Genomic DNA, 27,906 nt, shown 5'->3' with positions numbered 1-27,906 from the left:
CCGAGTACTATAGAACTTACATGCTATCAAATGGCTGCTTTATTGTGATAGCCAAGTGCTAAAGAATGTGTATGCAATCAAATGGCTGGTTTACTGTGACAGCTGAGCACTATAGAATTTGTATGCAATCAAATGGCTGGTTTACTATGACTGCTGAGCACTTGTAGAATTTGTATGCAATCAAATGGCTGGTTTACTGGGACTGCTGAGCACTACAGAATTTGTATGCAATCAAATGGCTGATTTACTGTGACAGCTGAGCACTTGTAGAATTTGTATGCAATCAAATGGCTGGTTTACTGTGACTGCTGAGCACTACGGAATTTGTATGCAATTAAATGGCTGGTTTACTGTGAGAGCTGAGCACTATAGAATTTGTATGCAATCAAATGGCTGGTTTACTGTGACAGCTGAGCACTTGTAGAATTTGTATGCAATCAAATGGCTGGTTTACTGTGACAGCTGAGCACTTGTAGAATTTGTATGCAATCAAATGGCTGGTTTACTGTGACAGCTGAGTACTTGTAGAATTTGTATGCAATCAAATGGCTGGTTTACTGTGACTGCTGAGCACTATAGAATTTGTATGCAATCAAATGGCTGGTTTACTGTGACTGCTGAGCACTTGTAGAATTTGTATGCAATCAAATGGCTGGTTTACTGTGACTGCTGAGCACTACGGAATTTGTATGCAATTAAATGGCTGGTTTACTGTGAGAGCTGAGCACTATAGAATTTGTATGCAATCAAATGGCTGGTTCACTGTGACTGCTGAGCACTATAGAATCTGTATGCAATCAAATGGCTGGTTTACTGTGACTGCTGAGCACTTGTAGAATTTGTATGCAATCAAATGGCTGGTTTACTGTGAGAGCTGAGCACTATAGAATTTGTATGCAATCAAATGGCTGGTTTACTGTGACTGCTGAGCACTTGTAGAATTTGTATGCAATCAAATGGCTGGTTTACTGGGACTGCTGAGCACTATAGAATTTGTATGCAATCAAATGGCTGATTTACTGTGACAGCTGAGCACTTGAAGAATTTGTACGCAATCAAATGGCTGGTTTACTGTGACTGCTGAGCACTTGTAGAATTTGTATGCAATCAAATGGCTGGTTTACTGTGACTGCTGAGCACTTGTAGAATTTGTATGCAATCAAATGGCTGGTTTACTGTGACTGCTGAGCACTTGTAGAATTTGTATGCAATCAAATGGCTGGCTTACTGTGACAGCTGAGCACTTGCAGAATTTGTATGCAATCAAATGGCTGGTTTACTGTGACAGCTGAGCACTTGTAGAATTTGTATGCAATCAAATGGCTGGTTTACTGTGACTGCTGAGCACTTGTAGAATTTGTATGCAATCAAATGGCTGGTTTACTGTGACTGCTGAGCACTACAGAATTTGTATGCAATTAAATGGCTGGTTTACTGTGACAGCTGAGCACTACAGAATTTGTATGCAATCAAATGGCTGGTTCACTGTGACTGCTGAGCACTATAGAATTTGTATGCAATCAAATGGCTGGTTTACTGTGACTGCTGAGCACTTGTAGAATTTGTATGCAATCAAATGGCTGGTTTACTGTGACAGCTGAGCACTATAGAATCTGTATGCAATCAAATGGCTGGTTTACTGTGACTGCTGAGCATTATAGAATTTGTATGCAATCAAATAGCTGTTTCACTGTGACAGCTAGGCACTACAGAATTTGTATGCAAGCAAATAGTTGTTTCATTGTGAAAGATGGGCACAACTGAATTTGTATGCAAGCAAATAGTTGTTTCATTGTGACAGATGGGCACAACTGAATTTGGATGCAAGCAAATAGTTGTTTCACTGTGACAGCTAGGCACTATAGAATTTGTATGCAAGCAAATAGCTGTTTCATTGTGACAGATGGGGACAACTGAATTTGTATGCAAGCAAATAGTTGTTTCACTGTGACAAATGGGCACAACTGAATTTGGATGCAAGCAAATAGTTGTTTTACTGTGACAGCTGGGTACTATAGAATTTGTATGCAAGCAAATAGTTGTTTCACTGTGACGGCTGGGCACTACAGAATTTGCATGCAAGCAAATAGTTGTTTTACTGTGACAGCTGGGCACTATAGAATTTCACTGTGACAGCTAGGCACTATAGAATCTGTATGCAAGCAAATAGTTGTTTCATTGTGACAGACGGGCACAACAGAATTTGGATGCAAGCAAATAGTTGTTTCATTGTGACAGCTGGGCACTATAGAATTTGGATGCAAGCAACTGTTTCACTGTGACAGCTGGACACTAGAATTTGCATGCAAGCAATTGTTTCACTGTGACAGCTGGGCACTATAGAATTTGTATGCAAGCAAATAGTTGTTTCACTGTGACAACTGGGCACTATAGAATTTGCATGCAAGCAAATAGTTGTTTTACTGTGACAGCTGGGCACTATAGAATTTGTATGCAAGCAAATAGTTGCTTCAGTGTGACAGCTAGGCACTACAGAATTTGTATGCAAGCAAATAGTTGTTTCATTGTGACAGATGGGCACAACAGAATTTGGATGCAAGCAAATAGTTGTTTCATTGTGACAGCTGGACATTATAGAATTTGGATGCAAGCAATTAGTTGTTTCACTGTGACAGCTGGACACTATAGAATTTGCATGCAAGCAATTGTTTCACTGTGACAGCTGGGCACTATAGAATTTGTATGCAAGCAAGCATCAGAATAACAAATGTAGGGATGTGGATCATGCATTAGTTGCAGATTAAAATAATCAGAAACAATTTTACTGACACTTGTCTGTGGGTACCAAGTCTATACTGACAGTTTGTTCTACAATAAAATAGTATCATTCTAAAACTTTTTGATGGCTACTTCAATTTGAAACAAGAATACAATTAAAAGCAGTAAAGAGTTCATAAACTCAAAATAGTGATTTTACTTAGATCAAAATTGAATTTCACCGGGATCAAAATGGAATTTCACCTAGATCCAAATGGGATTTCACCTAGATCAAAATGGATTTCACCTGGATCAAAATTGGATTTCACCTAGATCAAAAAGGGATTTCACCTAGATCAAAATGGGATTTCACCTAGAAAAAAGGGGATTTCACCTAGACCAAAATGGGATTTCACCTAGATCAAAATGGAATTTCAGTTACATAAAAATGGGATTTCATTGAGATCAAAATGGGATTTCAGCTATTTTCAAAATGAGATTTTCACCTAGCTCAAAATGGAATTTCATTTAGTTCAAAATGGGATTTCACCTAGATCAAAATGGAATTTCATTTCAATCAAAATGGGATTTCACCTGTATCAAAATGGGATTTCACTTGGATCAAAATGGGATTTCACCTAGACCAAAATGGGATTTCACCTAGATCAAAATGGGATTTCATTTAGATCAAAATGGGATTTCATTTAGATCAAAATGGGATTTCACCTATTTCCCCAAAATGGGAATTTCACCTAGATCACCTAGATCAAAATGGAATTTCACCTAGATCAAAATGGAATTTCATTTAGATCACAATGGGATTTCACCTAGAAAAAAATGGGATTTCACCTAGACCAAAATGGGATTTCACCTAAATCAAAATGGAATTTCATTTAGATCAAAATGGGATTTCACCTAGACCAAAATGGAATTTCACCTAGATCAAAATGGGATTTCATTTAGATCAAAATGGGATTTTCACCTAGATCACCTAGATCAAAATGGGATTTCACCTGGATGAAAATGGAATTTCACCTAGATCAAAATTGGATTTCACCTAGATCAAACTGTAATTTCACCTAGATCAAAATGGGATTTCACCTGGACCAAAATGGAATTTCATTTAGCTCAAAATGGAATTTTATTTAGATCAAAATGGGATTTCACCTCTTTCAAAATGTGATTTTCCCCTAGATCAAAATGGAATTTCATTTAGATCAAAATGGGATTTCACCTAGATCAAAATGGAATTTTACCAAGATCAAAATGGGATTTCACCTAGATCAAAATGGAATTTCATTTAGATCAAAATGGGATTTCACCTAGACCAAAATGGGATTTCACCTGGATCAAAATGGGATTTCACCTAGACCAAAATGGGATTTCACCTAGATCAATATGGGATTTCACCTAGATGAAAATGGGATTTCATTTAGATCAAAATGGAGTTTCACCTAGATCATGATGTCATGGCAATTATGATGTCATCTTAAGGAAAATAGGATGGGGAAAATTTAACTTGGCAAAAAATGTGCATGATGTTAACCCTACAGGAATTGATATGAGCAGGCCCTGATCATCTGGTCAGTAATGAGCAAAAGCTTAGACTGGCTTTCAAATGAATTCTGGTGGTGGTGATAAAATTGCATCATGATCATACTCTTTCATGACAACTCACCATTCGTTCGACCTTAACCAAATGGTCCTTTAGCTCCAATATTTCCTTGGTGGGATTACTGGAACCCTGCTGTTGCTGCTGCTGGTGGAATGGACTGTTCCGTACAAGACTATCACGATGCCTGTTGAAAGTACGAAGTTGCTCAAATATGAAAAACAAGTCATTAATAAACATTAGATAAAACTGAGAACAGTCTAGTTGAGATGCAAACCTTTCCCATGAAAAGTGGATGACAGACTTAAATATTAAATGAACTGATCTGACCTTAAGATAAATAGAATTAACCTATTGTTCTACATAACTGAGTGAACATATTCTCTCATTTAAAAAAAAATTCAACTAATTAACATTATAACTAAAAACCTTGACAACACAATAGCTAAGCTCTTGGAAGCAGGTAAATAAATGTCCTCTTGGTAGACAATGTCCTGTGCTACTGAAAATCAACAAAAACTTTCTCCATCTTTACAAGGTATTGTGGGTAAATTTTGGCACTGCATTATAAGTATGACTAATATTAAGTTCTCATTTGGAAATATTACTAATGATAAAGGGGTGAACTAGTAAATGCATAACATTGTACATTGTACCAGTTTTACCCACAATGCCTTGCAGAATGTTTTCACAATGACAAAATGGTTGATTGTACAAAATGAATGTGTCTGCTCAAAATAACCCTCATATTGAAGTTTGCAGTTATATTTGATTTGGTATGGATATCCATCACTATTCATATATGTAACTGCCAATAAAAATGTAATGTTCCACAAAACTATGAAATCTGATACCCACAAAAAACGATGAATTCACAGCATGCCAAGAAAACTATTGGAGGATTCCATCATGTGCCACAATAAAAAGTATGCCAATAAAATTGTCCAGGAGGATTTCAACATTTGCCATGATACAAACTATGCCTAGAAATTTGTCCTAGAGGATTCCAACATTTGCCATGGTATACAGTATGCCAATAAAACTGTCTTAGAGGATTCTAATATTTTTCATAAGAAACCAGCTCGGTCTATTCTAACACATGTAACTGCATGATTCACACTAATTTCTTAGTAATCACAACAAAAAACAACCAATCAAAAGTGTAAAAATTCTTCCATCATATTTGCAATTCTAACTTGTATTTGTTTGTTAAATTCCTCCTGTTTTTATAAAAAGCCCCTTTTTTTGTAAACAAAATGTGAATCCCCAACTCAACTACCAATTTCAGTTCATGAACAGACCTTGCACCAGCATTCAAGACAGTTTTAATTTATGATACTTTCGGAAAAAAAGTCTGGAACTATACTTTAATGGTGAAGGACTTTGATTACGAACATAAAACATCAGGATCCATGCTTTTTATCCATAGTGAAGGACTTAGATTATGAACATAACACATCAGGATCCATGCTTTTTATCCATAGTGAAGGACTTAGATTATGAACAAAAAACATAAGGATCCATGCTTTTTATCCATCGTGAAGCACTTACATTATGAACAAAACACATCAGGATCCATGCTTTTGATAGTGAAGGACCATATTACAACATAAAAAGTCTCGATCTATGCTTTCATAGCATAGCTGCCAACCCCACAGTACAAAAATACTAACTGCTTATGACAAAAATATTGATTTTCAGGAACAAATGCTGATTTCTAAAACTTTAATGCATATGGAACTATTTCCAACATCTACAATCATTAGTAAAGTAAAGTTGTTGTTGTTCTAGGGTTTAACGCCATTTTTCAGCACAAGATAGGCTATACATGGCGGCCAGTATAACTGGTGGAGGAAGAACCCTGGAAAACCCAGGGAAGAACCACCGACCCATGAGAAGCTACTGGCACATACCCACGCTAGCCAAGCCTTGGACTCAAACCCATGCAGACAGAGGTGAGATGGCAGTGATCCAAAATAGTGAGTGTTTTATACCACTCAGCCAAACTGGGCCCCAAAGTAGGACAGTAACTTACTTAATTATTTAATGTCAAAGATGCATTTGCTGCACTCTTCCACATTTTGAATGGGCACCCTGTTCCATTCAGGTGCCCATTCAGAAGGTGCAAGAATGAAACATACACTCAGACATAGGCAGCTTTATTAGAAGCCTTTACCACACCTGGTTTTTTCAATCATTATTGATTCCAATGTACCATCTTTCATTGATGATCTGAAATCTGTGTGATTTTTTACTGAACTGTTATCCTTCTAGCACATGAGTAATAATTTGCAATTTTACTGTCTGGAAAAAGTGTGCGGAATAAATCACCAGTAACACTAGCAACTGATGAAGGTTCATTTCTAAAGGAAATCTAGTAAACTGTACTTCGATCAAATTACATCAAGATTCTCTCTGGCATTTATAAATATCGCAAGTTCTAGCTGAGTTGCTGATGATGAAGCAGCAAGCTGATGTTTATTAGCTTTTTGTGCTGTTTTATGTCATGGGTGCCTCCATGCCCAATAGCAAAATCACAATTACACAAATTGCAAAATGCCAAGTTTTCTCCTTTACTAGAAGGTTTCAAAAATCTAAACAAGATAGCACAATTGTCCTTCCATTTCTGTTTCTGGTGAAAATTCTGAATCTTCTTTCCCTTTCAACATGATTATTAGTTGAATATTATGAAGATGCGATACAGTGATAATAGCAACTGCTTTGCACAATCCAATATGATGGTTAAAGACTGGCTTGGTAGTCTCGATTTGGAATGAACCAATCATATTTTAGAACTCTATATAATAATAATAATAATAATGAGAACTTTGTATAGCGTCTAATCTTTAGAAGCTCTAAGCGCTTTACAACATTAGACAACACCTATAACATAAAAAACATATAATGATACGATTACAAAAACAAACACCATGAAATTAAAAAACAAAAAAACATGCTGAGAATATTTAAGGTAGGAAACATTATTAAGTCTTTAAGTTTGTTCTTGCAGTCGAAGTAAGTGAGTTTTGAGAGCATTCTTGAATGGGATCACTGTGTCTAAGTTCAGTGTGCAATGCATTCCATGTTGCTGGGCCCTGGTATGCAAAAGAACGCTGTCCATATGACTTTGTTTTCATAGTGGGAATAATGAGTATACGATTGTCAGAAGAGGAGCGTAAGTATCTTGCTGGTGTATACACATGGGTGAGGTCAGATAGGTATGTTGGACTAGAGTCCGACTGTGAAATGTAGCACAGAGAACAAATTTTGTGTTTGATTCTGGATCGAATGGATAGCCAGTGTAGGGTACAGAGCAGCAGGGAGGTGTGCTCTGATCATGGTACTCTAAGTATGATCCAAGCAGCTGTGTTTTGAACTTTTTGAAGTTTCTGGAACAGATATTGAGATGAACCAGACAGAATTGAGTTACAATAGTCCAGTCTTGAAAGTACTAATGAACACACAAGTGTTTTAGCGGCATCAACTGAAAGATACTTGCGAATTGGGCTGATGTGTCTCAGCTCAAGATATGCAGCCTTGCTTATGTTCATGACATGTTGGTGCGATATGAGAGTACTGTCCAGAGTAACACCTAGGTTTCATACTGATTATGCGAATTTAATGTTAGTGTTGTTGATATTTATTGTTTGAGGTAAAGGATGTGAATGAGAAAGTCTTTGTGTTGTGATCAGAAGGGCCTCAGTTTTATCATCATTCATCTGCAGCTTGTTACATGTCATCCATGATTTCACATCAGAAATGCACCTCTCTACACCTTGGATGGTAGCATCAACTTCAGTTGTGTGGCTAGATTTATATATTTGGGTGTCATCAGCATACAATTGGTGGACAATGGATGATGATGTATGACACTTGAGAGCAACTGAGTGTATAGAATCAAGAGAACAGGTCCAAAAACAGACCCCTGTGTAACACATCATAGATCAACTGGGCTGAAGTGTATTCCATTTGCAGATACAATTTGTGTCCTGTTGACCAAGTACGACTTGAACCACAGAAAGGCTGTATCATGAATGCCAAATACATGCTGGAGATGGTGAAGTAATATATCATGGTCTATTGTGTCAAATGCTGCAGACAAAATCAAGGAGGGTGAGGACTGTAATCTTTCCGCTATCCAACACAGAGAGAATGTCATTAACTATTTTTAGAAGAGTAGTTTCAGTACTGTGGCAAGGGCGATATGCAGATTGTACATTGCTAAAAAGACTGTTTGAATTCAGATGAGATACAAGCTGGGATAGAACAACCTTTTCTAAAAATTTTGATATGAATGGGAGATTAGAAACTGGGCGGTAGTTCTTTGAATCGTTATAGTCTAGCAAAAATGATGGGAATTCCCCGGATGAGAGAGAGGTATTAATAACATCAGTTAGTGAAGGCAATACTGGATCTAAGCACTCAAGCAGCAGTGATGTTGGAATTGGATGAAGTTCACATGACTTTGGTGCACTCTTCATCACGATTGTATGTACGAAATCCATAGAGACAGGTTCTGAATGGTTGCCGCTCAAATTCTGTATCCCAATTGTATGGTGATGACAAGTCAATTGAATTTGTGATGTCAAGCTTATCTCTAATGGTTTGTACTTTGTCACGGAAGAAATTTGCAAACATGTCCGGAAGGTCGACTGGAGAGAAGGTAGTTTGAAGTGGTATAGATTTGTTCCTTGACATTAGCTCATTAGTAATCTCGAAGAGCTCTTTGCAGCTGGAACTTTCCATGATCTTACTAGTGTAGTGGGTTGATTTCGCTGCATGGACTATATTATATCCCTATATATATATACATATGATATATTTACTTTCAGAATGAAACCAGGTGCTCATTCTAAACAGAAAATGGCATGAAAATTTTTATTTAATTTTTTATTATTCAAATACAGACTGTTAAAAAAATTACATACAGCCGTATTCAGGTAAAAAAAATATGGGACAAATACGGAAATAAAGAGACACTTGGCAGCCATGTGATAGTGAAGGATGTCTAAAAGGTCTGGATCCATGCTGTCATAGTGAAGGACTTATATTACGAACATTATTACTTAGCATTAATGAAAAACAGATAATTTTTTAATCCAGCAATTAATGTGCCTGCCATTACTGTAAATCAAATAGTTTTAATCTTACATAAATCTTTGCAAACACAGCCAGGAATGAACTTGCAAAGTATTTTTCCTTTAAATAACTATTAGTGCAAGTTCATATGTAATTTACTGTTTATAAGTTTGCAAAACAGTTACATCCATAATGATCTTATATACATGTACTAAATTTTACAAATTTTTAATGAATTTAAAATTGTCTGATTCACAGTAGTCTTACAAAGATACCTTGTTATTAAAAAAATAATTGTATGTGGAATATTAACAACCACAAATCTCATCATAATGGTTATTAGGCTTTACAACATGGCTAAAATAATCCTTTTCACTGATGTCAACCTGAGCCACATTATTTTTGATCAGTTACCTTTGAATGTCTCGCTTTTCTCGTTCATGGCCAACTGACTCTTCCTCATAACGCTGTTTCAGTGACTCACACTCCCTCTTCAGAAGCCTCAACTCCTCCTGTAACTTAAGGTTACGGTTCTTAGACTCCTCCAACCTACAATACAGAAGTATTCCAACTAAAAGTCTCCTGACAAGCTTTATCTACGCTCAAATGAGAAACAAATTAACTTATATACTTGCTTATAAGCCAGGTTCAACTGCAAACAACACAGATCCTGATCTGCTGTTGCATAATGTTCTGGTAGATCAGGGTCTATGTTGTTTGTTCTATTGATTACTCTTAATAAACTGTATAAATTGTATAGCACATTATACAACTGAAGATCTGGGTCTGTGCAGCTTGCAACTGGACTCAACATTTAAGTGAGTATATAGGCTGCATCTGTAATCCATACTTGAAGGGAACATATAAATGTTTCATCATGTTGCTTGTCTTGTAAATAAATTTTAAAATACATGCATGATGTAATCAAAATTTACACCAGTTCAATGAAATTAGGATGCATTACATATCTTGATAAAGTTGTCAATTAGACATCATTATTAAAAGATTCTACATAACTGTCAATTTGGTGCTAATTCTGAAATGAGTAACCACCAGTTACATTACTGTTTTGAATGAACATAGTCACAAGTCTCCTGAAAATAAGCAATTAGGAATGCACAGCTTTTGCTGAGAGTTCAGCCAAGTGACTACAATGACCTTACAGGGTATACCCTAACTACCAGTATGTACAGGTCAAATTACTCACACTGACTTCAACCATGTTATTACAATGACCATGCCTGGTATACCCTAGATGTGTACAGATCAATGTGACTATATTGACCATGCAGGGCATACCTTAAATATGTACACGTCAATGTGACTATACTGACCATGCAGGGTATACCCTAAATATATACATGAAAATGTGATTAGACTGACCATGCAGGGTATATCCTAAATATATACAAGTCAATGTGACTACTGACCATGCAGGGTATACCCTAAATATGTACATGTCAATGTGACTATACTGACCATGCAGGGTATACCCTAAATATGCACAGGTCAAATTACTCACAAAGAGAGCATACCTGCTTTCCAAGGAATTTATTTTGTCCTCTTTGATTTCTGTGCTTTTCTTGAGGGCTTCTTCCATCATACTTTCCAAGGCTTTGTATCGGCTGTAAAAAGATTCACACAAAATGTCAAATAACAGCTTAAACAGTTACAGATTTTAAAAAAGTATTCATAGTTGAAAATGCTAGAGATACCAAATGCACTGTCTTTATGAGACACCCAAAGGAACCACAAAATTGTGTCTTTTGTGGATAGATGTCCCTAATATAGGGGATATGTGCACAGTAAGTAAACTTAAAAGCAGTTATAAAAGATGTCCTTCATCATGTAGAGGTGTACCTAATATAGGTGAAATAAAAACAGTAAGCAAATTTGGAAAGGGGTTATACATGTACAAATAGGTGTCATTTATCTGAAGGTACTTGCTAATGTTACACATTTCAAACCAATGAAACAAGAACTGTCAAACTGCTCAGGTTTCCCTCCTAAAATGTTGGTTATATAATAGACATATTACTGTAAAGTGTACATATATAATAGCCCATGGCCAACCTTTTCTTGTGGATGTGGGAAGTTCAAGAATGGTGACAAAAAATGTAGCCAAGGCTGATAATGATAATATGAATCAATTATGAATTAAGACTTTAGTTCAACACTACATGTGAATCACACTTAGGAGACTCTCAGCATCAGTTACACACAACATATAAGGGGGGCACTGGGTGGCAGAGTGGTACAAGGTACTCGCCTTTACTTATCACTGCCATTGCACCGCTATCCATAATGGTTCTAGTCTCGGGTTTTGCCAGTGTGGTTATGTGAGAATGCTTGCCAGTAGCTTCCTATGGGTTGGTGGTTCTTACCCAGGTGTTCAAGGTCCTTCCTCCACTAGTTATACAGGCTGCCATGTATAACCGATCTTGTGCTGAGAAATGGTGTTCAAGTCAAAATACCACCAACAACAAAAATAACAAAGGCAATATAAAATTGAAGATAATTCATCATGTTTAATGACACAAATTCTAGATGAAGTAAATCTGCTGACTGAGAAATAAAGTCAGAATTTACATAATGACGAAGTTCTAGTATCTGTTCTGCTCAGTGATGTACCACATCTTTCTACTCGTATTCATCTCTTTGAGAAAGGTTATATTTTTGTTATCAATCACTAGTACTGATCAAAGTCACACGTAAGCAAATCTGTTCCACTCTGACCTAATCTTCATTCCCTAAGCAAAGTTCCATAATTTTTCACATGTATTCATCTCAATACTATCATTAAATAAATAAATTTATAAAAACTGAAGTCAGATTTTGTCAATTCTTTTCCTTCTTTTATTTTTTGCAATTTAGTGTAAGACATGCAGATAGCAACCCGACTGTTTGTAATATACTGGAAGATGAAACAAGAGAAAGTTTATGATAAATAGGTACAATGAAAGTAAACTAGAGAGGAAGCAAAAAATATCACAAATCAATTGTTCAAAGAAGTATTATCACAAAACCGCTATCATAGACATTAATTCCAAAGAATGCTCTGTGTGCTCTGCCATGGCATATTCCCAAAAACTATGCAGAGCCACAATATAAGTATGTCACTGAGACCATAACAAAAGGTCACGGGATAATCAATATTGTTTCAAATGATACACTTATTAAATTTTATCACTGCAGACAACTTTATTCAAGGAACTGTGGTAAAGGCAAGAACTTAATATATATTCTCTTGTTTGAAAACAGTGTTACTGTGACCAACTCTCCCTCCCTCCCCAGGTGAGTAGTCCCTTCAAACTGAATACGTCAAATCCCATGGCTTTCAGAGAAATTTGGCAAAATCACTGGAGTATGAAATGCAAGTCACCAGGACCTAATTATGCCCAAATGGAGTAGTACCCTACTAGATTAATATACCCATCAACTTTTATGCCTGTACATACTACAGTGACAGAGAAACAAAGCAAAATAAAAAAACTTAACATTACTGCTGATGCATGAAAAGCAGTACACCATAACCTAATTTTGACCCTGGTTAGAAGTACCCAAGATGAATACACATATTGTTTCATGATTGTATGATGATATCAGAGAAACAAAGCTACATGCCAAAACAATGTTGACACCTACAATGACGACAATAACAATGCTATCTGAAAAATGATTCCTATTTCTCACCTATACTTTACAGATGAGGCAATAAAATCAATGAATGTGACAATGAAGCCGTAACTGTACAGCAGTGCTAAATCTAACATGTTATATCTAAACACTTTTCCCCCTTCCTCTCCCACAGAGAACAAGTGAAAACTACTGGGCTACTCAAGGTAAATCAATTTTCTATACAATACCATCACAAACAAAACTTCACTTTGAAAGCCTTCAATGTGGATCATGCACAAGTAGACTAAGTTACTGTAATCTGAGAAGAGAAACTTTCTATCAAACGCATTTTACACTTTTTAAAGTTCTCTTTCAATCACTTTAGTTCAATATAAAATAAAATAAATATTAAACACAATTTTATGATTTAGTATTATTTTTCTAGTTTCACACAATATGAAACTATCATATAATTTTCACCTTTTCTATGTAACTGTTTCTCAATGTTGATGAGTTGCAAATAATTTAATCGATAACATTTATTACCAATAAAGTAGTGGAATAATAGAAAACTTTGTGGGTGTATGCACTTCTAAAACCTTTAGGATATGCTGAATTTTAAAGAATCATTAAAACATAACACCAAAAAGTAAAACCAATTACATATAACTTGTGCAAAAAAGAACCATACTAAATAAGATTTTGTTGAAGAATTGATGAGATGGGAACGGTATGCTATGAAATACCACTATAAGGTTCAATACAAATAAAGAAATTACTTTACAAGAACTGGTATTTGTAGGATCCGGTGTATCACCTTCATCTGTATGCTTGTCAGTATAACCTTTATATCTTTCATAAACTTGCAAACAAAATGTTAACATTGTAGTGGAGACAGGTAAGATAGATACGCTTCACATAGCAGTTTATATTCTTTTAGATTTATGGTAACATTATATAAACTTTTATCCCAATAGTAAAATTGTATAAACCCTTGAGACCAATAGTAACATTGTATGAACCCTTTAGATGAATAGTAACATTGTATAAACTTTTAGACCTATAGTAACATTGTATAAACCCTTCAGACCAATTGTAACATTGTATAAACTCTTGAGGCCAATAGTAACATTGTATAAACTTTTAGACCTATAGTAACATTGTATAAACCCTTCAGACCAATTGTAACATTGTATAAACTCTTGAGGCCAATAGTAACATTGTATAAACCCTTGAGACCAATTGTAACATTGTATAAACCCTTCAGACCAATTGTAACATTGTATAAACTCTTGAGGCCAATAGTAACATTGTATAAACTCTTGAGGCCAATAGTAACATTGTATAAACCCTTGAGACCAATAGTAACATTGTATAAACCCTTGAGACCAATTGTAACATTGTATAAACCCTTCAGACCAATTGTAACATTGTATAAACTCTTGAGGCCAATAGTAACATTGTATAAACCCTTGAGACCAATTGTAACATTGTATTAACCCTTGAGACCAATTGTAATATTGTATAAACACTTGAGACCAATAGTAACATTGTATGAACCCTTTAGATGAATAGTAACATTGTATAAACGTTTAGACCTATAGTAACATTGTATAAACCCTTTAGACCAATTGTAACATTGTATAAACCCTTGAGACCAATAGTAACATTGTAAAACCCTTGAGACCAATAATAACATTGTATGAACCCTTTAGATGAATAGTAACATTGTATAAACCCTTTAGACCTATAGTAACATTGTATAATCCTTTAGACCTTTGGTAACATTATGTAAACTTGTAGACCTATATTAACACTGTATTAACTTTTTGACCTATAGTATCATACTGTATAAGCTTTATTAGTATTGTAAAATTGTATAAACTTTAAGACCTAGTTTGACATTATATAAACTTTTTGATGTATATTATCATTTGTATATACTTTTATTAGCAAAGTAACATTATGTAAACATTTAGACCTATAGTAACATTGTATAAACATTTAGACCTATAGTAACATTGTATAAACCTTTAGACCTATAGTGACAATGCATAAACCTTTAAAACTATAGTAACATTGTATAACCTTTTAGACCTACAATAACATTATTACAACAGTATATAAACCTTTAGCCCTATAGTAAAAGTATATAAACCTTTAGACCTATATTAACATTATATAAACCTTTAAATCTAGTATCAATGCATAACCTTTTAGATCTATAATAACATTATATGAATGTTTAGACCTGTAGTAACATTATGGCAAAGTTTTAGTAGAATATTTCAAATGATGCTGAAAACATGTGACTTTAAAAAAGTTAACTTTAGCATTGTTTACAAAAATGAAAACTGCTTTCTGCTTAATTAGGCAAGGCAGACAACTCCAAGCATATCAACATATAAACTTTAGACCTACCTAAGGTAATGTTAGACCAAAATTCTAGTTAAATGCTCAACAACTGCAGAAGCAATGTGACTTTCAAAACCTTTAACACAACATTTTAATAATAATCATAATGACAAACTAAGCTCTTTGCTTAAGCAGGCAAGACAAGCAAGATATATGTGATCTCCAAGCAAAAAAGCATATAAACTTTAAACCTTAGTCATATAATCAACAAGTTCCACTTTAATGCAACAACTGATAATATGTAACTTTCAAAAATGCTAAAGCAAAACTGTAACATTTTTCACCATGATGCCTAAGCAAGTGAGCAATTTTTAACATTGTTCCCCATGATGCTTAAGCAGATGAGACAGGCTAAACTGGAATACGAAACATACCACAGACACATGAGACATGAAAGAGAGAACTCCTAGCATACCACAGACAGATGAGACAGGCAAGGCAGGAACTCTTAGCATAACACAAACTGGTGAGACAGGTAAGACAGAAACTCTGAGCATACCACAGACAGGTGAGCCTACAAGACAGGAACTCATACCAAACTACTGATTGGTGACAGAGGCAAGACAGGAACTCCTAGCATACCAATGACTGGTGAGAGAGGCAAGGAAGGAACTCAAAGCAGACCACAGACAGGTTAGCCAAGCAAGACAGGAACTCCTAGCATACCACAAGTGAGACAGGCAAGACAGAAACTCCTATCATACCACATAAGGTGAGACAAGCAAGACAGGAACTCCTAGCATACCATAGACAAGTGAGTCAGGCAAGACAGAAACTCCTATCATACCACATAAGGTGAGTCAAGCAAGACAGGAACTCCAAGCACACCACAGACGGGTTAGTCAGGCAAGATAGAACTCCCAGCAAACCACAGACAAACGAGACAGGCAAGGCAGAAACTCCCAGTGTACCACAGAAGGTGAGACAAGCAAGACAGAAGATCCTAGCATACCAAAGACATGTGAGACAGGCAAGTGAGGAACTCCCAACATACCAGACAGGTTAGGCAGGCAAGACAGGAACTCTCAGTATACCAAAGACTAGTGACATAGGCAAGACAGTAACTCCTACCATACCATGGACTGGTGAAACAGGTGAGACAGAAACTCACAGAATACCAAAGACAGGTGTGACAGGCAAGACAGAACTCCTAGCATACCACAGATTGGTGAGACAGGCAAGACAGAAACTCCTAGCATACCAAAGATTGGTGAGACAGACATGAGAGGAACTCCTGGCATATCACAGATATGTGAAACAGGAATATCAGGTGAGACAAACAAGACAGAACTCACAGCATACCAAAGACTGGTGAGATGGGAAAGAAAAGAAATCCCAGCATACCACTGATTGGTGAGACAGGCAAGACAAAACTCCTAGCATACCACACATGAACTTTTGATCTTTAGTGATAATGTCAGAGCTTCTCTAGAATGCAGCAACTAATGTGACAATTTATGCACAACAAAAATACAGAATTGTATGAGGAAAGATTTAATAATGCATTGTAGGAAAATAAAGGATACACATGCATATGCATTCAGTCTCTCTCTCTCTCTTTCTTTCTCTCAAACAGCCACTAGTCATTATTGACAATAATCTACATCATCAACATTCACAACTACAATAACATCCATACTTAATTAAAATATTTGGCTTTCTCTGTGGGGTCTACTCATGGGCTAGAATCTGAATGTACAAGACTATGATAATTCCCAATCAGTGTTAGGCTGATCCCAGCATTACAGTGTATTCTGGGCTGATCACAGGTCAAGTAGAATTGGTGCTAGGCTGATCCCAGCTCAAGTAAATCTGGTGCTAGGCTGATCCCAGCATAATAGTGTATTCTGGGCTGATGTCATCTTAAATATATGCTAGGCTGATCCCAGCATTACAGTGTTTTCTAGACTGACCCCAGCCAAGTATAATTGGTGCTAGGTTGATCCCAGTATATTCTGGGCTGATCCCAGCTTCTGTTAGGCTCACCCCAGCTCAAGTAAAATATGCGCTAGGCTGATCCAAGCATTCAAGTGCATTCTGGGCTGATCCCAGATAAGCAGGATATGTGCATGGCTGATCTCAGGATATTAGTGTATTCTGGGCTGATCCCAACTTAACTAAATGTATTCTAGACTGATCCCCACAAAGGAGTGTATTCTGGGTTGATCCCACATTAGTAGAATTGAGCTAGGCTGATCCCAGCAAGAAAAAAGTATTCCTATTTCTTTCCTATTTAAAACTGTAAAAGAAATCTATTAAACAGGCATGGCCTTTATGTTATTAGTATAGCATACAATTATCCGATTGGGGAAAATGCCAAAATGAATTTTGATATTAAAATATATCAAATGAGAGCCCCTAAGAGGATGATGAAATGCGACTTTTACAACAATGTCATGCACAACTCTAACACCATTGAATACAATGATGCCATTGCTGACACTGATAAAAAAGTAAAAATCATACTAATTATGCAAGTGATACAGTAATGCCAAATATGTATGCATGATATACGAAAATAATATAATGTGCACTTCTTGTTTGTAAAGCGAAGCATGGGTTCTGCAAAATATGGTGTAATAGCTATAAATGATATGATGACAACTTTCTGCTTACTAAGGTAAGACAGGAAATTCTAGCTCAGCGTGGTACAAAACTGCAGACAAAGAGTAATACAGTAAAATGTTGATTATCTGGATCAATTGGAGGCAGAGACTTTGTCCAGATATCTCATCATCTAGATCAGTACTGTCCAACCAGCAGCCCATGGGCGACATGCGGCCCATGGGGGGATTTTAAATGGCCCGCTAGAGCTCGAGCAGCTATACAGTCGTTGCTTTTCAGTTTTCTGCTGCGGCTCACGGCTTCAAGAAAAACATTTTTCAGTGGCCCATGGTGTCAAAAAGGTTGGACATCACTGATCTAGATGATCAAATTTTTTTCAAAAAGTAGAACTGGGGACAGAAGTATCTTGATTACATTGTTCCAATAGTTTGCTGTACTGATATCAGTGACTAAATCAAAAGTAACATTTTGTCAACATTTGACATTCTAAAAGCAAAAAAGTATAAATTACAAAAATATTATTAAGATACCCTTCTTATTACTAAAAGTCATGGTAAGATTTTGCATCTCTCACCTATTACAGATCTACTCAGAATATCCATGATGGAACGATAACTTGGTATGATGGACGGTCCCTCTATGTGTGGTAAAAGGGCTTAAATTCATGGTAAACTTAGCTGACATGGATTCTATTAATACCTGTGCCAGTAGATGATTAACTTTTGTGAGCTGTTAATCTACTAGCGATTGCTGATTCACAGTTAATTATCCTTAGAGGACAAAATGCCTTTGATCAGACTGTCATGTCTTTTTAATTATCTTACCCTTAATGTGTTTTTAATTATGCTTGATAAGCTTTGGAATTCTATGTTACCAATTGGATTTTGCAAAAGTAGCACTCAGTGACAATCAGGTGTAAGAACAAACTTTCTGTCACGATATCTCACCCTCCCCCAATACATTTTCTTTCACTTAACACATTAACCCCTAGTGACAAGTTAACGTGGCAGGAGATAGTAGCCTACTGCCGAGCTGTGTAGCATCATGGTTATGCAAGATACACTAAAGTGGGTGGTTTTATAGAAAGGCAGACAGAGGTAGCTCTACAATGATACCAAATAATCTGGAATTTCTAGTTGCACTATAAAAGAGAGAGGGAAAAACTTCATTTTTTGGACCCAATTTTTTTCTACTAAAATTCGCCCATGGTTAGAATCCGATTTTGTGTCAGGATTTTAGACTTTTTGGTCTCAGATCTAAGGCAAACTGGTATAACTGCAAACAGACAGATGAACCTTTGCAAAAAGTAGGATAAGATGGGCATTTGGAATAAAGAGTGGTCTCGATACAAAAATAATGGCTCTGTTTAGCACCAAAAAAAAAAAAAATAGCCAATGAAAAACAATGTTTCTAACTAGGCAGTATGTTACTGAAGATCACCTGGGATTTGGTGTTTTCGGATCTATTCAGAAATATCTTTCAAAATGTGTTTCCTACTCGAATTTCAGGCAAAACGACAAAAACCTCCAGGGGTTAATGTGTTAAAAAATTTAATCTTGTAACTCGTCAATACCACTGTAACTAAAAATGTAAACAATTATGTTCAGCTGTGTTTGTTTCTGTAAATATAACTGTCAAAAATTATGTTTAAATGTGTTTCTTTCTGTAACAGTCAAAGATTATATTTAAATGTGTTCGTTTCTGATTTATGTTACATTGCAGGTGTTATGGAAATTTGTCATTTTACAGTTACATGTACGTTGTAACATCTAAACAATTCAGGGGGCACACAAGCTAATAACCCACTGAGATAACCAATGATTTAAAGTATTATATTTCAAGTTCAAGATGAATGCAGAAACTCGTCAAGATCTGAGACTTCAGAAACTTAGCACAGAACTTAAATATTATTGCCAATGAAACATGTCTGCATATGCAGGCAAGCCGTGCACAACAGAGTGCAAACTGTGGCATAAAACTTAAGCTCACCCACACTGTTCTCATGGTACGATTCAAACGTGCATTCCGAGTCTCGTACGCTAATCACTAAGCTACTGTGGCAAGAGAACTTTCAAAACCTGTAATGCGAAATATCATTTCTGTTGACAACGATGCAAACAAGCTTTCTGGTTTTGCAGATAATACTGGAACTGCAAGCCGTATAACGGGGTACGAATTTTAGACCCAAAGTAATACATTTCCAAAGCCTGACTTGACTACAGCAAACGATGTAGAAGATTTGTGACTTTTTAAAACGTTGATGTGGCAGGTCACCACTGTATAAATGGTAAGAAAATAAAAGGTTGATGACGATTATTATCAAGTTCATATGAAAAAGAAGAAATCACAATTTCCATCATTTAAAAATCTTGTACACATCTTTTAGGTACTTAGGTTTAGTCATGGAACTATTTAATTCTTTGCTTTATTATTCAAGACAACAACAGGCCTTTTAAATAGCCATGTGGGTATTAAATTCATAGAAAAAAACCCAACTGTTTTTCATTACAGATAAATAACCATGTCTAAATTCATAGCGGTTCAAATTCTCATGGATTTCATTTCAAATCAATGTAGCTGCAAGTCTTTTCTAAACTAGAAAATGCTTCACCCTGACAAATCAGAACACCATCATAAGGACTTTAATTTGATTAAACTGTAGCGAATAAAACATTTACACATGAGAAGACTTCAAAAAAGGAAATTTTAGGAATGATGGAGGTTAACTAGACCTGTATGATAAAAACTAAGTTTTCTCAGGTAATAAATCAGTGGATATGTTACATATAACAGAGCTGGAAAGTCTGAACTGAAAATGTTCCAAGTCCTACTTATCATGCACATACACTGTTTATAGAAGAAAGATACAAATTCACAAACATTACGATGGTCAGATCATGCAAATGAGAGCAAACATGAATTTCTAAAATGAATTATTACTAACATAAGTACCATGTATGTCTTTTTCAAGATAAACTGCATAAAAACTATCAACAAAACCATAAACATTGCATGAAGACACGCCAAATAAACTTACAAATAGACTTCTTGTTTCAAGTCCTGAAACTCCATTGAACAATTTTTTTGAATTTGTTCTTCCATTGGTAAGGATTGAAGAATACTGCACTGTCCTGTCTGTTGCATTTGCTGCACAGGTTGGTTATTCATTTCCACTCAAACTGAGGAGCCAAGTTATAACACATACACTGCCACTAAGGAAAGGATTGTTAGCTTGACTCCACTTCAATACAAAGTTAAAGTCTTGTTGACATATTACCACTTCATTCACAATAGAAACATACACTTTTCTTCTTCCTTATAATTAACCCTTTTGCTTCCAGTGCAAACACAACAAGCATAATCTTCCTTCTTTTTACCTCTTCAAACATTAAACATTTTTAAAAGTTTAAACTGTAATACTTTGATTGGATATTACAGAAATATTTAGCTTAACACTCAGTAACAGGTGGTGTCTATTTTTCAGTATTTAATAACTGAAATACATGATTGGTGGCCATTGCAAAACAGGCATTCTTGGGTATCAAATATGGAATACTTGAAAGTGAATACATGGAGTAGATCAATTTTACCGTTTAGTTGAAGTCATCTAATCAATGAGAGGAGTAATAATTTCCTCTGTGGAGGGTGCAGAAGGAAAATAAATGTAAACAATAACATAACCTGGATCCATACAGCCGTGAAAGCAAGCATTTTATAATGTTGACACAAAGAATAAAGAACGGATAACATTGATATTTTTTCCATTATGATAATTAAAGGAATATCAAAGCATAATTATTTTTAATATATGAACAAGTAAATAAATAGAATAATTCAACAAGAGGGCTAAGTGGGCCTGATATTGCTCACCTTCCTTATATAACTTAACAGTTGAACAATTAACTAATTTAGTTTGTGTAGCATTGTTAGAACATAAGTAAATAATCACCCAAACTTTATATGATATTGATTTTACCAATTTTACTATATCCTGATGAAAGTTTGTCTTAAAGATAATGTCATATTAACGCAGACAGTATCTTGCTCGAAACTGAAGCCATCCAAGATCTTGATGATATAAACCCATTTAATGATTGGATGAGAAATACAGTCTGAAGATCTGACAAGGTAATAAAATCAGCCAGTCAAATGCAAAGTATCTCGTTAATGTTCACAGAACTTACTGACTACACAACCTGTCTATGACAATGATAATATAAGCTTAAGGTGGAACAAACTCTGACTGGAAGTCAGTCTCTTAAGTGGTAACAATTAAGCTCAGCAAATCAAATACAAGTTTTTCTCATTAATAAGCAAAAATTGATCCATTAATCAAACTTGTCAAACAGCTAGATAATATAAAACTATTTAACAAGTTTTATTAAAATCTGATCAGACAAGCCCAGCCAATCAGATACAAGGTCACATCAAACAGTACAAATGAATTTCATCCATTATCATACTCAACCAAGATCTTGATGACATAAGCCTGTTTACCAAGTCTGATAAAAAAATTCTATCAAAATAACAGTGAACAGAGTGGTAAGAAATCTCCTCATTTGATACAACACTACTTTTTTATATATGCATCAGTCTCAGTCATAATGAAAACAGTTTAACAGCTTCTTAATATTAACCTATTTACCAAGTATGTTTTAACTCAGGTCATAAATTTATATTGCCTCTAAAGTGGTAAAAGGCTCAGCCAATCATAAGTGAGATCACCTCGTTAATATGTATAGATCTTACTCATAATAAAAAAACATATCTTCATGATATAAAACAAAATCTGATCAGAGTGGTAATAAGCTCGGTCAATCAGATGCAAGATCACCTCATTAATATGCACGATTCCAAGATCTGAGCATATATTCCAAGTTCAATCAAAATCTGATTAGAAATATGGCCACCTGATGATGTAACAAGGACAGCCAATTAGATGCAAAATTACCTCATTAATATGCACATATATCAACCCATCCAAGCCTTTAATGACATAAGCACAGAATTCAAATTTGATCCAAATCAGATGCATGTATATAGCAGCATTGCAAGGCACACAAGCACAATAATGGCTATACTGTATCAACTAAATGTAAAATTCAACCAATATAAAATGAACTGCATATAAACTTTAGGATGATAAACCCATCCAAATAAATGTAAACATGATTTATAACAAACAATACAAGAAAAAAACATTAAAATTCTGTAAAAGAATATGAAATAAACAATAAAGGTAACACATAAATTTTTTATAACATATGGTCAGAACTTCTTCAAAAGTCCAAGATTTTTTTTGGGGGGGAGGGGTATTAACATAAATTTCTTATTCAAGTTCACATCCAAATGCTTCCGTCTTGCAGGGTGGAAAAATAAAACCAGAAATACGGCTTCAAGTCAGGTAACAAGCTCATCCAATTAGATGCAAGGTACCTTAATTAGTATGCTAAGATCTTGCTCATTATCGAATTCATCCGAGTCTGAGATATTTTATTCCAAGTCTAATCAACTATCGATCATAAATGTGGCCTCCATAGTACTGACAAGACCAGCCAATCAGATGCAAGATCATCTCATCATTATGCACAGGTCTCGATCATTACTGAACTTATCTGAGATCTTAATGATTTAAGCATACATTCCAAATTTAATCAAAATTAAATTAGAAATACGGCCTCCAGAGTGATGACAAGGTTCAACAATCCGATACCAGATTATGTTATTAATATGCAAGGATTTTGCTCATTATCTAACTCATCTGATATTTTGATGATATAAACCTGTATTACAAGTTTTACTGAAACTGGATCAGAAATACGGACTCCAGACTGGTAGCATGCAATCGGTGACATATGGGCAATGCAAGATGCACAATGCAAAACTCATGGAGGATGCAAGGAATTATAGTTTGGTAAGCTATTCTAATAAGAAATAACTGATGTTTACATGCAGTACCTAAAAACAGAATAATCAGTGTTTTTTATTCTATTCAAACTGATATTAAGAAGAAAAATCCTGGATAACATTAAACGTGTCTTAAACAACACCCCATATAGCATACACCTGCCAAAAATGGACATTTCTGTGTGATCCCCATTGAAAATCCTTATATATTTGTTCTTTATGTGGTGGTCAAATGTCTAACACCAACACAACAACACTATATCCTTTTCCAAATCACTTTTTTATATAACAGAAGTAATTGCCTAAGAATTTGCAAACACTGTTTTCCTTATCTTGTCATAGAAACATTATGTCCACAGAGGTCCAGCTTGTAGTACTAACAGATAATGTTAACTGCCTGCTAATTTCATATACTAGGAATTTCCTCTCTGTGTGTGTGTGTGTGCGCTCATTATACAGAGGTTCAAAATAGCTTGTTCATTCAGCGTTCAAATGGAATAAGTTTTGCTTTATCAGGCCAACCTACCATACAAAGTACATATGTCCCGTACCATTTCTTTTAGACAGGTTTTCACTGTGTATGCAATTTCTTTTAATTATTATTAAAGAAAAACTAATCTTAAGACTTTAAGCATTATAAACATATGGTCTTACATTATCTCCCCACAATCACAGTCATACAAATGTTTTCTGTCAATTTTCCTCTTTTGGCAAATAAATTTCAACATTTTTAGATATAAGCAAAAATGTAAAAAACTACCTACATCAGCAAAACCAAAGTCTGTGTTGAGAGGGACTTATGTAATTTATTGTATAATCACTTATTTAATGAAAGCTCTGCAAAAATTAAAAATTCTGAAAGTATTTTTATGTCTAAGAATGATATAATGCTACTATAACATGAACCATGTTTTTGAGAAACACAATATACCCCCTCCCCAAATACATCAAGGGTACAGAGTACAATCCCATAACTGTGACCAGAGGCATTCCCCAAGCACAGGAATGCCACCAAATGTAAGGAATTATATAATCCAAATAGGGTACAAAAACTGTAACCAAAAGCAAGTTACTAATCCTAGATTTGACCAAACAGCCCCTCATTGGGACATAACCTGTAGAAATTAAAAGTATAGGGGAAAATGGAAGAATGAGATCATATCTTATTCCTAACTTTCATGTCAATTAAGTAAGAGGTTATTTGAATATCTGAACAAAATTAGCCAAAAAGTGTCCTACTTTGTAGCCTCATTGGTCCTATCCAGGGTTATAACACAGAGAACAGTGGCAGTTATGGGGAAAATGGCAAATCTGGTATCTTACAATGCTCCACATGTATAGTGAATTGGTTAAAACATTCATTAAAACATTAGTGATGGAATAAAAGCTTGAATTAATACAAGCCTTATATATTGACCCCATGACCCCACCCTGGGACTTGACTCGGGGTTAGCAGTAGCAATATACACACAGTCAGAGTATGATGATGTATTCTAAACAGGAAATGAATTGGTTAAGGAAATATATGTGAAGAAAAAACCAAAAACGTTAAAACTTTAACCTGTGTTCAAAATATAATTAGTGACCCCAGGGCCACACCCATGGGCTGAAACTGGCAGAAGGGGTGGTTCTGAGAGAAGGGACTATGTGATAATATTTTACATGTATTTCAAACATGAGGTGAATTGATAAAGGGATTATATCAATATAAGTAATCAAAAAGCTTAAACAATCAAGAGTGTCATAAATAGCACATTATATGCCTGCCATGTAGTAAACAACATTATTATGTTTACGTAAAACCCTCTTTCACTGGTCAGATACTCAGGTACTAAAAGACACAGTACCAATTTAATTCATGATCTATGTTACTGTTGCCAAGTAATATTAAATGAAATAAGGTCTCATTGGTTAATGACATCAACACAGTGACAGCATGTGCTCTATAGACTTAAGGATGTCATCGCATTAGTAATCTGAAATCCTTAGAATTTGAGAACAATTGCACTTTCCATACTCCACAACATTTTGATGGATTATACTAAATCAACATTTTGACAGCTAAATCAACTTTCTGATGGATTATACTACATCAATGTTTTGATGGATTATACTAAATCAACATTTTGACAGCTAAATCAACTTTCTGATGGATTATACTAAATCGATGTTTTGATGGATTATACTAAATCAATGTTTTCATGGATTATACTAAATCAACATTTTGACAGCTAAATCAACCTTTTGATGGATTATACTAAATCAATGTTTTAATGGATTACACTAAATCAATGTTTTGACAGCTAAATCAACTTTCTGATGGATTATACTAAATCAATGTTTTGATGGATTATACTAAATCAATGTTTTGACAGCTAAATCAACTTTCAGATGGATTATACTAAATCAATGTTTTGATGGATTATACTAAATCAATGTTTTGACATCAACCTTCTGATGGATTATACTAAATCAATGTTTCTACAGCTAAATCAACCTTTGGACAGATTATGCTAAATCAACCTTTTCATGGATTATACTAAATCAACCTATTGATGGATTATGCTAGATCAACCTTTAGATGGATCATGATAAATCAATCTTTTAATGGACTATACTAAATCAATGTTTTGACAGCTAAATCAACCTTTTGATGGATTATACTAAATCAATGTTTTGATGGATTATACTAAATCAATGTTTTGATGGATTATACTAAATCAACATTTTGACAGCTAAATCAACTTTTTGATGGATTATACTAAATCAATGTTTTGATGGATTATACTAAATCAATGTTTTGATGGATTATACTAAATCAACATTTTGACAGCTAAATCAACCTTTTGATGGATTATACTAAATCAATGTTTTAATGGATTACACTAAATCAATGTTTTGATAGCTAAATCAACTTTCTGATGGATTATACTAAATCAATGTTTTGATGGATTATACTAAATCAATGTTTTGACAGCTAAATCAACTTTCAGATGGATTATACTAAATCAATGTTTTGATGGATTATACTAAATCAACATTTTGACAGCTAAATCAACCTTTTGATGGATTATACTAAATCAATGTTTTAATGGATTACACTAAATCAATGTTTTGACAGCTAAATCAACTTTCTGATGGATTATACTAAATCAATGTTTTGATGGATTATACTAAATCAATGTTTTGACAGATAAATCAACTTTCAGATGGATTATACTAAATCAACCTTCTGATGGATTATACTAAATCAATGTTGCTACAGCTAAATCAACCTTTGGACAGATTATGCTAAATCAACCTTTTCATGGATTATACTAAATCAACCTATTGATGGATTATGCTAGATCAACCTTTAGATGGATTATGATAAATCAATCTTTTAATGGACTATACTAAATCAATGTTTTGACAGCTAAATCAACCTTTTGATGGATTATACTAAATCAATGTTTCTACAGCAAAATCAACCTGTCAAGCTTTGGACAGATTATGCTAAATCAACCTTTTAATGGATTATACTAAATCAACCTATTGATGGATTATGCTAGATCAAACTTTTTATGGATTATGCTAAATCAACCTTTTAATGGATTATGCTAAATCAACCTTTTAATGGATTATGCTAAATCAAACTTTTTATGGATTATGCTAAATCAAACTTCTTATGGATTATGCGAAATCAAACTTCTTATGGATTATGCTAAATCAAACTTCTTATGGATTATGCTAAATCAAACTTCTTATGGATTATGCTAAATCAAACTTCTTATGGATTATGCTAAATCAAACTTTAGATGGATTATGCTTAATCAACCTTTAGACGGATTATGCTAAATCAACCTTTTAATGGATTCTATTAAATCGTTGAGAAATCATGAACTAGGACACATCGCTAAGCTTCTTGCTGTGAATCTGAATTTTGACAAAACCAGCAGATCAGGTTTTGGTAGTCTGTGCCCAGTCTTTAAGTGCAAGCCCTTCAAAAAACT

General features: G+C 34.8%; 1 protein-coding gene across 5 annotated transcripts in view; it reads right to left on the bottom strand.

The window, feature by feature from the left end:
* Positions 1–27,906, bottom strand: part of LOC149808247 (girdin-like) — a 192,340-nt gene that overhangs the window by 54,225 nt on the left and 110,209 nt on the right. For all 5 annotated transcript variants that reach the window (XM_089975398.1, XM_089975403.1, XM_089975410.1 and 2 more), the window contains exons 15-17: positions 10,945–11,034; positions 9,824–9,958; positions 4,397–4,517 (exon numbers count right to left, since the gene is read on the bottom strand). In XM_089975398.1, the coding sequence (XP_089831524.1) occupies positions 4,397–4,517; positions 9,824–9,958; positions 10,945–11,034 (346 nt within the window). The remainder of the gene's footprint in view (positions 1–4,396; positions 4,518–9,823; positions 9,959–10,944; positions 11,035–27,906) is intronic.

The sequence above is a fragment of the Sinohyriopsis cumingii genome, chromosome 1 (genome assembly GCF_028554795.1).
Source record: "Sinohyriopsis cumingii isolate HCF-2022 chromosome 1, ASM2855479v2, whole genome shotgun sequence".
Taxonomy (NCBI): domain Eukaryota; kingdom Metazoa; phylum Mollusca; class Bivalvia; order Unionida; family Unionidae; genus Sinohyriopsis; species Sinohyriopsis cumingii.
Note: the sequence above shows the minus strand (reverse complement) of the source record. Positions and strands in the feature narration are given on the sequence as shown.